General features: G+C 38.2%; 1 protein-coding gene across 4 annotated transcripts in view; it reads right to left on the bottom strand.

Moving 5' to 3' along the window:
- The window catches only part of tbc1d4 (TBC1 domain family member 4), a 37,700-nt gene that overhangs the window by 20,372 nt on the left and 3,916 nt on the right, over positions 1–13,412 (bottom strand). For all 4 annotated transcript variants that reach the window (XM_023336488.1, XM_023336491.1, XM_023336490.1 and 1 more), the window contains exons 2-6: positions 4,401–4,529; positions 4,083–4,314; positions 2,672–2,916; positions 564–653; positions 29–133 (exon numbers count right to left, since the gene is read on the bottom strand). In XM_023336488.1, coding sequence (XP_023192256.1) covers positions 29–133; positions 564–653; positions 2,672–2,916; positions 4,083–4,314; positions 4,401–4,529 — 801 coding nt within the window. The remainder of the gene's footprint in view (positions 1–28; positions 134–563; positions 654–2,671; positions 2,917–4,082; positions 4,315–4,400; positions 4,530–13,412) is intronic.

Consider the following 13,412-nt stretch of genomic DNA (forward strand, 5'->3'; position numbering starts at 1 on the left):
TTCACTGACATCACCCCGTGCAACTCACCAGCGACTCATTGGCGCACTGGAAGACATAGCACATGTACTGACTGGGACCAGACTCCGACTGGTCCCGGCAGATGAATCCAAAATGATCGGTCTGCTTGACGCCCTGTTGAAGAAAGAAGCGTATAAGAAAATTCATTTTAGAAAAAAAACTACTTCGAAATGTATGTTCTCAATAAGCTAATGCTCACTCAACTGCAGTACAGAGTGAAGCATAATGGTTCACTCATGTCCCATTTTATCAGTAAATTACCAAAACCACAAGGCAGTCCATTAGCTCATAATAGCAGCCTCTTTCGATGCATTCAAAAAGCATTACATATGAAAAAAGGGGCCACATTTCCACAGTATTTCACAGATAAAAAGTTAATTCATTGTCAGTTTAAATGACAAACAAAAATCCATGTTGATCTGTGGCCTGGATCAACGTACTGCATTAAGTTACTCTGTTCAAAACCTGGAGCTGCAGCAAAAAAAAATAAATAACAAATTAGGCTCTCCTGTGTAAATAATGAGAGACAAAAAAATGAACCAACCTGACAGCAGGATGAGATATCTTTGAAGTTCTTTTCCAGCACCACTGTTTTACTGTCTGGACTAATAAGGTTCACTTCAAAACGTCCAACCTGTGCAAAACATATAAATACAGATTCATTTAAAGCACTTAAAGGTATTCACCCCCCAGAACACTCTGATTCAAGTCCTAGCTTCATTGTGTCGTTTTATTGTGGTTTTGATTGCCCAACAAAAAAGTGTGGCGTGGAAGTTAACTGGGCGGGAAACATTGCAACAACTATTTTTGCCTTATGGCCCAGTGAGCTCATACTTTCTCTCCAAGTCTCTTGGGTTATATCTGCCAGCTTTGCACATCTAGAATCATTTGTCTTTGTAAAACAGCTCAAGTTCAGCCAGGTTGAATGAAAAGCTTTCCTATTAATCCTATCACATGAATATACTTTGATGTGAATCATTCCATCGCAGCCCTGGCTGCATGTTTACAGTTGTGATCTCACTACAAGGTGAAGCTCTCGCCCAGACTTTCTAACCTATTGCAGCCTCCAACAGGTTTTCTTCTGGGGTTGTTCTGTATTTAGCAACCTGTTAAAGAATCCACACATCATAATGCTGTCATCCCCATATTTCAAGAAGTGGGTGGCACCTTCAGAGTGACATGCAACATTATTTTACCACCACACACACGTCATTCTGCATGCAATTTGAAGTACAATTTTGCTTTAATCTGCCAATAGCCAGCCCCTCCAGAATGTTGCAATATTTTTGTGACAGCTGCAACATTACTGACTTTTACAAAATGTTGCAAAGTTGCCAATTTTTTAAAGCTTTTCTCATAACATTGTCTTACACACAAAAAAGTTGAAATTGCTGCTCATGGCCTTCCAAAAAGGAAATGATTTTAACATGGTTAAAGTGCAAATAATATTTTCAAGTACGTTTTTTTTTAGAAATAGCACCGTTATTACAAATAAAGTAATGTCCTGGAAGTTGTCAAAAGGCAAAAGAAGAATACCACATTGGCCATTAAAGTCAACATAAACTCTATCCACACTGTAAAGCAAAACCTACAAAACATCTCAAGATGCTTTTTGAAAAAAAAAAAAAAAATTAGAATTAAGTTTAGCATCAAACATGCAGGTTCGACTGTCAACGTAAAAAATCAGTCAAATTAGAAACGGGCCAAGCAAAAAACATTAAGGTCATTTTTATCAGATTTGTATCTAAAAAAATTTGCAACAACTGGTGAAAATTGCAACTGTAATTATTAACCAGGTGATTTCTGAAAACAATTGGTTGCACAGGATTTATTTAAGCATATCGGAGATAAAGAATGACACTGCACACCACTGTTTTGTGATTTTGCATCTCTAAAAATGTTAAAACCCATGTAGCAATTCCTTCCACTTCACTGCTATGCAAACCTTTGTGTCGGTCTATCACATAAAAACTCATGTAAAACAACCTTCAAGGGATATGAATTAATTTTTCTGTTGGCTGATTATGGTATTAAAGACATGGAAAAAAGATCTCCAAATCAAAATATCACATGATACTAAATTGCTTGTTGATGGGCAGAAACACACCCGCTCCGACTCCGAATCAAGGCCAACGACACAGCCGCCCAATGGTTTTTCCAATAACTGGCCTCTGTGTGGAGTATCATATTGAGCGTTGTGCTCTAGTTTTTAAAATTAGCCTCGTGAGGAAATGGGCACGGTGTTTGAGGAATGGCAGCTGGCTTGCGCTGCAGCCCCACATGTTTTCAATAAAGTGGCTTTGAGTTTACACAGGAGCAGGGATTTCAGTCGGGAGTTACAGCCGTAACTCCAGCAGGAGCAGAAATGTTGCTGAGAACAGAGCAGGTCTGTACATTACACCTGCCTGGCGCGTGAGCGTGGAAATGATTTGGCAGTAGAGTGAGACTGAGCAGCCTGAATGCAGAGAGACTCGATGACAAGACGCAGCCAGGCACTAAGACAAACTCCAAGACAAAGTCCACAAAGAATGGACACTGCAAGCGACATTATTTTGTATTTTGTTTGTTTTTTGTTTTTTTTGCAAAGATGCTTTCTTTTGTTACAGATCATTCAAATCAAAGCAACTTCTCTTTGATTTTTGTATCCTTTACCTGGAACAGCATAGTGCGGTTCTTGTCGGAATCGGACGGCTGGACGTTGTTCGGCGCACTGGCGTGTCTGCGACGCGTGGGACCCATGATGACTCCCTCCCCCGGCTTCCTCTGCAGGCTTCCAGCCAAGCTGCTGCAGCGCGTGCGAAACTCCTGAGGTTCCTCAAACCCAGAGTCCTCCAGGATGCACTCGGGGAAGGATCCTCGCAGACTGCTCTGACTGGCACTGCTGGGCAGACATATACCTGGACCAGAAAAAGAAAAACTTCACTCGACATATTGCTTAGATAAAGATGAGGTTTTTCTTTAGCCTTTAGATATCACTCTTGGGTATTTCTTGTTGCAAAGACTTGCTTGATTTGCAACCAATCAGACAGGTTTCACTGTGTTTAAACATGTTTCTTTTCTGTTAGAGTATTTGCTTTAGCATGGGAACGCCTGGCCTTGATTTGACGATAAGTGCTCAGCAATTTTTATTTTTATGCAAACTCAACTCAGACTGTTTAAGTACTGCATTTTCAACTTGAGCATTTTATTAAATTCTCTCTATCAGCCTCATTTTCTGCTTCTTTAGAAGTGAAAATGAGTCAAGTGTTTTTGAACCAGCTCCTGTCTATAGAATCGTGTAACTATCTGGTTAATTTACCAATTACCTCTGCAGCACAAATTGAGAGTAAGATCATCTAAACATACTGGCAGCAAACATTGTGGATCCTGAAAGCATGAAATTACTCCACACGCTACACAGTAAGGTAGTTCTTGCTGATTATTTATACATGTTGAGAATAAAACAAACTGACTAAACTGATGGTCTTAAAATCTCTTCTTGTGCTTATTTTTGTCCTAATTCACTGCAGTTCTCCTCCCAAACAGCAAAAGCCACAACTGAAAACGATAATGACACTCCACATCAAAAAAGTCCCCACAGGAGTTCATTCTCAAATGTCAGCTTCACCTGCACGGACTTAATTTTACTGACGCAAACATTTATTAGTTTACATAACTAGATTTCAGCTCAAAACTAAAAACTCAAAGCACCAGCATCACATCGGCCTACGGCTGTTAATTATGATGACTCACATGACCAGATATCAGTAATAAATTACATGGAAAATGTTCAGTATAATTAATCAGAGAAATTGTTTGAGATAAATGTATTTCCTAGCAGAAATATAAAATAAATATGAGCGCTAGACCTTATGGCGTCTTTGATTGAAAATACAAGGGCTCTAATCTGAGCGTCTCCCTCAGAAGTCTGACTGACTTCATGCTGAAGTTAAGTTACTGCCATCTCACAACTACCCTATAGAATCCCACTTCAAAACAATTTGAGTTTTCTCTTAAACATGTAATTTGCAGACCAAAGGCTGTCAGTACTGAACTCTTAATTGTTTTGTTTTTTTTCCTTCACCTGTGATCAGGTCTTCTACTCCTGGAGCTTCCGGTTCCTCTGTCGTTCTGCTGAGGGCAGTGAAAAGCGGGTCTCCATCTCCAGTGATGAGTAAATCCACGGGGATGGTTTCTGTAGACCCTCGCTGACCGTTGAGAAGTCGCAGGCGCTTACGTTCAGTCTCATGTTGGCGAAATTTTTCCACGCAGTCATCAATGAGGGTCGACGAAGCTTTCTTGTGGCCCACAGTAACCTGGACATTTAAATCGGAAAGATAGACAACTTTCACCTGACGCTCATGAAACATGAAAATGTACGTCTGTTTATTCAGGGAACTACCTTGCCACAGTAAAGCACTTCAAACTTCTGAGAGTTGTAGAACGCCTCGTCGGCTTCCTGTTTGGGTTTGGCATCTTCCTTCAGAGCCGATTTGGACACTTGACGAATGCTGCTGATTACCTCTGGGACCTATGAGTAAATACAGTGGAATGAGAGCAGATAATGACTGAGGAGACCTTAAAAATTTTAATTAAAGTTCAGAAAATTACAAGAAAATATGAATAAAAATTATGGTTGAAACACAACAAATTTGAGAGACATAAATGTCTTTCCAACGCAAAAAGGTTTGAAAATGAAGTTAAACAAAGCCTAAAAAAATTGCTTTCATTGGATGATGACTTGTATGAAAAGTAGGGAAATTATATTCAAATATTTTCTCTACTGAGTAAAACACAAACCAAAGTCAATGTGAATCACTAAAATTATGTTTTAATTTTAGTGATTCACTAAATCACTAAAATTTAGTGATTTAGTGATTTAGTAACTTCCTGTATTAAGTCAGGAAATGTCAGACATTTCCTGACTTCATACATTATTTTGCATAACAAACATGTTACATAATAAATAACTTGATGCAAAAAAAGAAAGAAAAACACCCAAGGCCTTGGTGGAAAACAAGGCTCAAACAAACAGACTGAGCTCCAAAAGAAATAGGCAAGGAGTCATGGAAAAATCAATACGTTACTGGACTAAAGACAAAACAGAGGGCTGGAAGAAACCAGAGATCTGAAGGTGAGCCTGTTTGTGCAGCAGTGTGTTGGAGGAAGAGTCTGTGCTATCAATACACTCAGAGCAGCCTGGTAACATTCATACAGGAGAAAAAAAACACAATATAAACACAGAAAACGTAAATTTTGCAGGAGAAATTCATAAGAGATATCTGGAAATGTAAGAGACATTTGTTTTGCTTCCTATCTATACAAGAAAAGAAAAAAGAAAAAAAATACAAAATTATTATGCAATATTGAGAGCTAAGACAATGGATTCGTGTACTCTATAAATGTATTACAACACAATTGAGGTGAGACTAGTAGAAGCAGACGCATAAAATTGAAATGGAAGGAAAACAGGAAGAGGATGGTTGGGATTGAAACAAAAACATCCTGCAAAACACTTGACCGATTTCCTGTTGGGGCATCAAGAAATCCTGACAAGATTTCTTATAATTTTCCTGCAAGGAAGGCAAAGGGAGTTTGTGCCTTACATCTGGCTGCAAGGGTTAAAATAAATTTCAAAAGCTGATCTGTGCCAAGATGTTGAAAGTAGGAAGAAAATTAGGGGTGGTCAGACATGCTTGCTAGGTGAAAAGAAAATAAGTAATTATCTTTCTAGCGGATTGCAAAGCTTCTTTGTAATAATTCTTTGACATCTTGTGAGGCTGAAGAAGCCAATTTCCTGACATAAGTCATCAACAGTGGAAAAAAAGCTGAGATGAAATGAAGATGGCAACTTTTGGTCTGGCAGACTGGACAGCAGACACCTCAATCAAAGCAGCACTGTCTCCGCAAACCCCAAGGGGAACATGACTGGACCATTTTAAGATTTTAAAAAACTGCTTTACTATGCATGAGTAAGATGACGCAATGACACCATTTGGGCTTATCAATTATTTATAACCTACCCAAAATAGAGCCTGTAAAGCAGCTTGTTCCAGGTAGAAGGAGACTGACCAGGACAGAATTGGCTTTTTCCATTTAAAATCGGTTGAAATATAACCCCTATAATAACTCACTGTCAAGCTGATTTAACTTTCACCCATTTCTGCCTGGATCTGTGGAACCATAACAGTAATGTTGGGTGTGAGCAAGGAACTGTCAACATAAATGCCAGCAGTGAAGCCCAGCTTTTATAGTCCAGGAGAAAAGCAAATATTACATGAGCGGATGGATTGCAGGGTGAAATACTATGACCCCCCCACAGTCAGTCGTAATAATATGAGATCATTTACACTGATCCATGCAGGAACAGTTTCTGCAGGCAAGCCAAGTTGGATTTCTTATAAAAATATAGATTAGGTTGATACACAATAAGCATGAAAAAAATTGACACTTGGATTGTCTATCTCCTAAATGTTTCAAAAGTCCTTGTTAAAAGTCCAGTTTTAACAAGGACTTTTATTCCCAGTCCTTGTTAAACTGGGAATAAAAGAAGTAAAAAAAGGTTACTGTATTTAAGATCCAGGATAATTAAGGAACTTGTATTTTTTTAAAGTTTTGTGTATATTAAAAGGGAGCCAAGGCTGCAACCTTCATGTCACAAAAAAAGACTAAACTGTTTCCTATTCTGCAGATGTGCTTCTCTATCTCAAGAACAGACATTCAATGAACAGTTCCAAACAAGCAATAAAAGCTAAAAAAAAAAAAAAACATAGTTCTTTCCATATTTTACAACTGTGCTGAAAACATAAAACACTACATCATGCCATGCTTTATTCAATAAACACCAAGTCTAATTGCAGAACCAATGCATTCAGATTTCTTATTAACCATGAGCTGAAATAATCAAATTTTCCAAGACTTTGTTTGTTCCCCATATTTCTCACTGTTGTTTCAGCTAGTGAAGAAGTACCAACATTTTCTTCAAACAAAGGAGATTTTTTTTTATAGTATTTTGTCAGACAGCACTCATCTTCACCACTAAAAATATGTTACGTTTTGAGTCCACGGACCCTGTCCAAATGTTATATTTACCAAGTTAAAAGTCAAGGTTGGTTAACTCATTTCATTAACCGCATCAAGCTTTCAACACCACAGTTAGACATCAATATCAATGGATATCTTTATGCAAAGGTCAATTCACCTCTCACTTTCAGCCAGTTTCACATTTTTACAAGCAAAAGGCAACATAGAGCTCTCCATGTCTGTTCAATGGAAAACTGCTGAATGGGGTTGAATATGTTTTCTGTTGTGGACTTGCTGCTGTGCTTGGGGGCATTGTTCTGTTTCAGTGAAACTTCAGCTGTTGCCTCACATCTGACTCCCAAATAATTCAATCTACAGAGGAGTTCATGGTTGATTCAATCACGGCAAAGACCTCTGGTACTGTCGCTGCAAAACAAACCCAAATCCTCAGGTCTTCAGCTCCTTGTTTGACAGTTGGTATAAGGTGTTCGTGTTCACATAGTGCACAGGTGTCAAACTCCAGTCCTCAAGGGCCACTGTCCTGCAGTTTTTAGATGTGCCACAGGTACAAAACACTGGAATGAAATGGTTTAATTACCTCCTCCTTGTGTAGATCAGTTCTCCAGAGTCTTAATGACCTAATTATTGTATTCAGGTGTGGTGCAGCCGAGGCACATCTAAAAGTTGCAGGACAGCGGCCCTTGAGGACTGGAGTTTGACACCCCTGAGTGTGTCTTGTTTTCAATAAGTAGTGCTGATAGTGATGACCAAATGTCTTCAAGGTAAATTCTTCCAGAAATGTGATGGTTTATCCAGAAGGGCAGCAATGATTACATTTTTAAGAATATTTGCACTTTCCAAATTGTCTGGTGACAACATAACTCAGTCAAACTACGGTACTGTTGTTTTTTTTTATTGCAGCATCTAAATAGTATTTTAAACACTCCCAGTTAGAGTTTGGTATTTTTAATGAATAATTCAACTAGGTAATGTGTAGACTCGTTGTTTATGTTGGATAAAAACTGGTCAGATTATTTTTTAACTCCTCTTTCCTGAATCCACAAGACTGAAGACTCTGTGGGAAATGTCAAAGGTTACCTAAGAAGACAAACGGGGCAGCCGAATTTAACAACATTCATGTCCCAACATAAAACAGAAAGGCCCTTATGTCACCTTAGCACGGGGTGGAAGATTAAAACATAATCCACAAAGATGGATGTGAAACAAAACAGGTTTTTTATTTTTGTCATCAACTAATGTAGCTGTATAAATATTGGGAGTTAAATATTGCGGCAGACGGCTATCGCCTCCATTTTCTATCGTCAATACTAAATTTCTTCATACTGTATGAGGCATCATCTCAAAATTACTCTGGAAAATGGAAATAGTTATGGGAACAGAAAGCACAACTAAATGCAAGTAAGAAAATTGGACAAAGAAACTACTTGTTCTGATTGACAGTGATTTAAAAATGAATAACAGACTACTTACTGTATTGGACTAATTTAAGTGACTAATGGCCAAATGAATCATTGTGTGTGCGTCAGTTATTGTCTCAATAAAAAAAAAACAGTAATTGAGAGTTGGCCCATTTTACCTACTTTGGTCTATTAATAAAAGTTTAACTGTTGTGAAAATCTGGGGTTTTTTTCAATATGTCACAAAAACTGCTAAAATGCCAAGCATTTTTGATTCCGTTTCAGCATTCAGTTTTCCTCTGTTACAGTTCATCTGATTTACCTAAAATAAAGTTCAGCGATGAACCTGAGTGAAGCGCTTCAAGTGGTTTTCGGAGTTCATCATAGCTACTAATAATATTTTCATGGCTTCAGAGGATGGACTTGTGTCTGCTCTGGTCTTGTTAGATCTCACTGCTGCATTTGATACAATCGATCACAGAATTCTCGTACAAAGACTCAAACATGCTGTAAGGATCAAGGCAACGGCTTTGGGCTTGTTTTAGTCATATTTGTCAGACAGATCCCAGTTTGTTCATGTTAATGAGATGTCTTCGTAATGCTCCAAGCTTACTTGTAGAGGACCAAAGTGATCAGCGCTTGGGCCAGTTCCTTTTACTAGATGATTCCACTCATCCCAGCACACAGTATGGGATATAGCTCTTTATGCTGATGATACGCAGATATTTTTATCCATAAATCCCAATGAATCCAATCAGTTAGACTACAAGCAACTTTTGGAGAAATAAAAATCTGGATGAAATGCCATTCTTAAATATCAACAAATAAAAAGCAGAAAACGGTGAGAGTTCAACAAAATTAATAGGAAGACATTATATTTCTCCATTTGTCGGTTCTCTGCTAAACTGTAATCATGTTTAGCCGTGTTTGTGATTGAAGTCCCAGTTTTGACATTATAACTTGTAACTTGTAATGCAGCTTGACATTACAAACCCCTTTTAAAATACCCTTTTAAAAGGGGTTTGCACATTTTTGATAGACACTGCATAAATTATTCTAATTTGACTTCACAACAGAATTGTTGCCATGCCCTTTAATGACTACAACACCTGAAAAGCAACATAAACAGTCATAGGGTGATGCCCTTCTGAATCTTCACTTCTCAAACAGAGGCAGCATGGCTGGTTATAATAATTTGCTGCTCTCCACCTCTTAGTTTAAAGCAAAGGAAGTAGCAGAGTTCAATTTGTAATTAACAGTGAAATACGACTCGCCAATGCAGTACACTCCTTTAACCAACAATATTGGTAGTTTTCTCACTCCACAATGTTTCTTATGTGCAACGGCACGTGGTGCAGTTCAGACCCACCTGAATATTTGTCTGAATATCAAAGGAGAACACAGATTCCAGTGGTCCAATTCCACTTCAGATCACAACTTAAAAAGCAGAGGAGTATGTGGTTTATGTGATGGGCAGGCTCAAGTTCTCTACTGTTGGCCTTATAATGGAACCATGCTATTGCAGGGTAAAAGTTCGATTTGTAACTGTGGCTTAGAGCTCCACACTAAATCTCGGAGGAGGTGAAAGGTAAAACTCAGTGGAATGTCTAACTCTGACTATGATGTTAATCTGACAAAACTCTTAAAGAAACACACCTCAAATATATTTTATGATTGGATATAAACTCTTATCTTATACATGAGAGCTAAAGTTGAAATTCAAGTCAAACCTGATTTGACACGTGACCAACCAAGTATAGAGACAGAACCTGCTTTCACGGCATTTCCGAATGTTTAACTTTTTCTTTATGCATGCAAAATCAGATTTGCTGTTTGCCATAAGGCGTGCAGGAGGCCTCTCCCTATTTTATTTAACCTTTCCCTTGAATTTAATGCATGCAAGGACTCCTGACTCTTGCTTTACACAATGAGTTCCCACCATGTCCTCAGCTAAGAATAGATTTGGAAGCAGCTACAACTCTGTCAGCTAAAAGTCTGCAGCAATATTTCATTGTTTCTTTGAACTTTTCCGAGACAAACAGAAGCTTCCCAAAAGCACAAGAAGCTGGTTCTGAATAAACAGAGGATACACCTGGCAGATAATCGAATCAGTAACAATAGTCACAGCAGGGTGTTGTGCATGATGATGGCATATGGGTAGAAAAACCCGACCATCACACGTAGTCCACCTTTCATATGTTGCGTGTGGCCAGACCAGTTTTTGTTGCGTAATAACAGTGACTGAAGCATGTTCGCGATGTCTCTCCAACTGTAGACTTCAGCTGAGAGGCCGCTAACAACTTCTACTCTTATTTTAGAGCTCAAAAGAGACTCTGTGCTCAAGCCCTCCAAATACCACTGGAAACATGATACAACACAGGCGCACTTGACATAAGCGCAAAACCCGAGCATATCCATTTGTGAACATTATTTGTGAATGTTTCCCGGGTCACTGGGGTAACAAGAAAAACACGAGCGAGAGTGAAGCTTCAGATTGAGTGGCAGGCTGGGAAGGAATCGTATGTGAACATCCTGATGTTTAGATGTGCAAAAATAAACTTGCAAATTGCTCATTAAATTTGTGATTTTGTTTTTTATCCTTCTTTTTATAGCTAATTTACAGCCAGACAAAAATCCCAACATGCACCAGAGCTGCTGGGCTGAACTCCTAAGCTCAGGGACTCAACCACCCGGTACGACCTTTCAGCACCGATAAGAAAGCAAAATAGCACATTGGCTTTCAAACACCAACTCCCACGTTCCTGGTTTTTGTAATGTTTTCAAAATTTCAGTTTATTACTCAAGACTGGCATGCTGATCAGCATGTAATTGTGCTGACTCAATATGGTGCCTGTTCAGATTTCAGGAAAAATGTCTCATCTACATCGATTGTGACAGCTCCAATTTGGAAAATACAAACCAACAACAAAGAGTTACTGTAGGAGAAGTGATAGGATGCTGACATCTGCAACAAATAACACATGTAGAGAGCCTCAGTGTGTTTCATTGGGACTAAACACCAGACTGTCACATAACAGTGAGTTATAAGGAAAATCATAAATAACGTAAAAATTTGCATTTGTACAATTTGCATTGCAAAGATGTACTTCTATTTAGCCCACTAAAAAGTTCTGTTCAAATAATTAACAATTGGGTATAATTTAACTTCAGCATAAATGCAAATAAATACGAACGTTTGGTAGAGAAACGGGCAAGAGATTCAAGGTAACTCTGGAGGAGTTACAGAGATGTACAGCTCAGGTGGGAGAATTTGTTGCCAGGACAAGTACTAGCTCTCCATCCCACAAACATGACATTTAAGAAAGAGTGTAGACAGAAAAGCAATTCCTTAATCAAGGAAAGACATAAAAATCCAGCTTGCAGGCAAGCATTGCCAAAAGTCGTGTAGAAGGCAAGCAAATATGTGGAAGAAGCCACTCTGGTCAGATGACACCTAAATACATATACATCAGTCTTTCACCAGGAGATTACAGTCAGGTTCAAATACTCACTAAATGTATTGAGCAGATTAATGTCTGGATGGGCCAAAACTTCCTCCAACTAAATAAAAATAAAACCGAAATATTAGTGTTTGGGCCAAAAGAGCATAGACTAAATATAATCACCCACCTTCAGTCCATTGGATTAAAATGTTCTGACGAAGCCAAGAATCTGGGGGTGATCATGGATCCTGATCTGAACTTTAATAACCACATCAAATATATCATAAAAACGTCATACTACCATCTAAAGAATATTGCTAAAATTACACGACTCATGTCCCCACAAGACTCTGAAAAATTAGTTCATGCCTTTGTTTTTAGTAGACTCGATTACTGCAATGGAATTTTTACTGGATTATCAAAAAAAGCAATAAGACAGCTCCAGCTTCTGCAGAATGCTGCTGCAAGAGTCCTAACTAAAACAAAAAGAGATCAGCATATCAGTCCAGTTCTAAGATCCCTGCACTGGCTGCCTGTTGCTCGAAGAATAGAATTTAAAATCTCCTTAATGGTTTACAAAGCACTTCATAATAGAAACCCAGACTACATTTCTGATCTTCTTCAACCATATGTACCACTCAGACCTTTAAGATCATCAGAATCAAACCTTCTAACCATTCCAAGAGTCAGAACTAAACACGGTGAAGCAGCTTTTAGTTTTTATGCTCCAACACTCTGGAATAAGCTTCCTGCTCACTGTAAGACTGCCCCTACCTTGAGTTTATTTAAAACAAGGTTAAAAACCTTCTTATTTGACGTTGCCTATTCTTAAATTTGTATTTATTATTATTTTTTTTTTTTTTTTTTAACTATATTCAAATTTATAATGTTTATTTTGTTTATTCTTATTCTGTTGTATGTTGTTTTTAACTTCTTTGTACAAGCACTTTGAATTGTCTTTGGCTGAAAGGTGCTATATAAATAAAGTTGCCTTGCCTTGCCTTGCCTTGCCTAAATGAAACTTTTTGGCTGTAAACCACTGAAACAACCATCACAGACCTCCTGTAAAAAATGGTGGTGGGGACAAAAAATCTGGTGAGAGTTGATGGGAAGATGGAAGGAGCTAGCTGCTGATTTGTTTTCTTGAAGAAAACAAATCAGAGGTTGCAGAGATTTCTTGATAGAAGTTCACCTAAATATTTTTCAAAAATCCAAGGTACACAGCAAAGGCTACACTGGAATGGTTTAGAGCGAAGCTTATTTATGTGTCAGACTGACCCAAAAGTGCAAACAAAGTCAAAGTGCAGATCTAAATCCAGTCAAGACATTTAAAATGGCCATTCATTGTACTGTATATGCAAACTGCTTTGAAAACTGACATTTTTCTTCCACCTTCTTATTATGCACTACTTTTAGTTGGTCTACCACGTAACATTCCATTAAAATACAAAATGTGGCAAAAATCAAGGGGAATGAAATTTTAAGCTAGTGCTTATTGTGGCACTGAACACCCAAAATACAGTTAAGCTT

The sequence above is a fragment of the Xiphophorus maculatus genome, chromosome 7 (genome assembly GCF_002775205.1).
Source record: "Xiphophorus maculatus strain JP 163 A chromosome 7, X_maculatus-5.0-male, whole genome shotgun sequence".
Classification (NCBI taxonomy): Eukaryota; Metazoa; Chordata; class Actinopteri; order Cyprinodontiformes; family Poeciliidae; genus Xiphophorus; species Xiphophorus maculatus.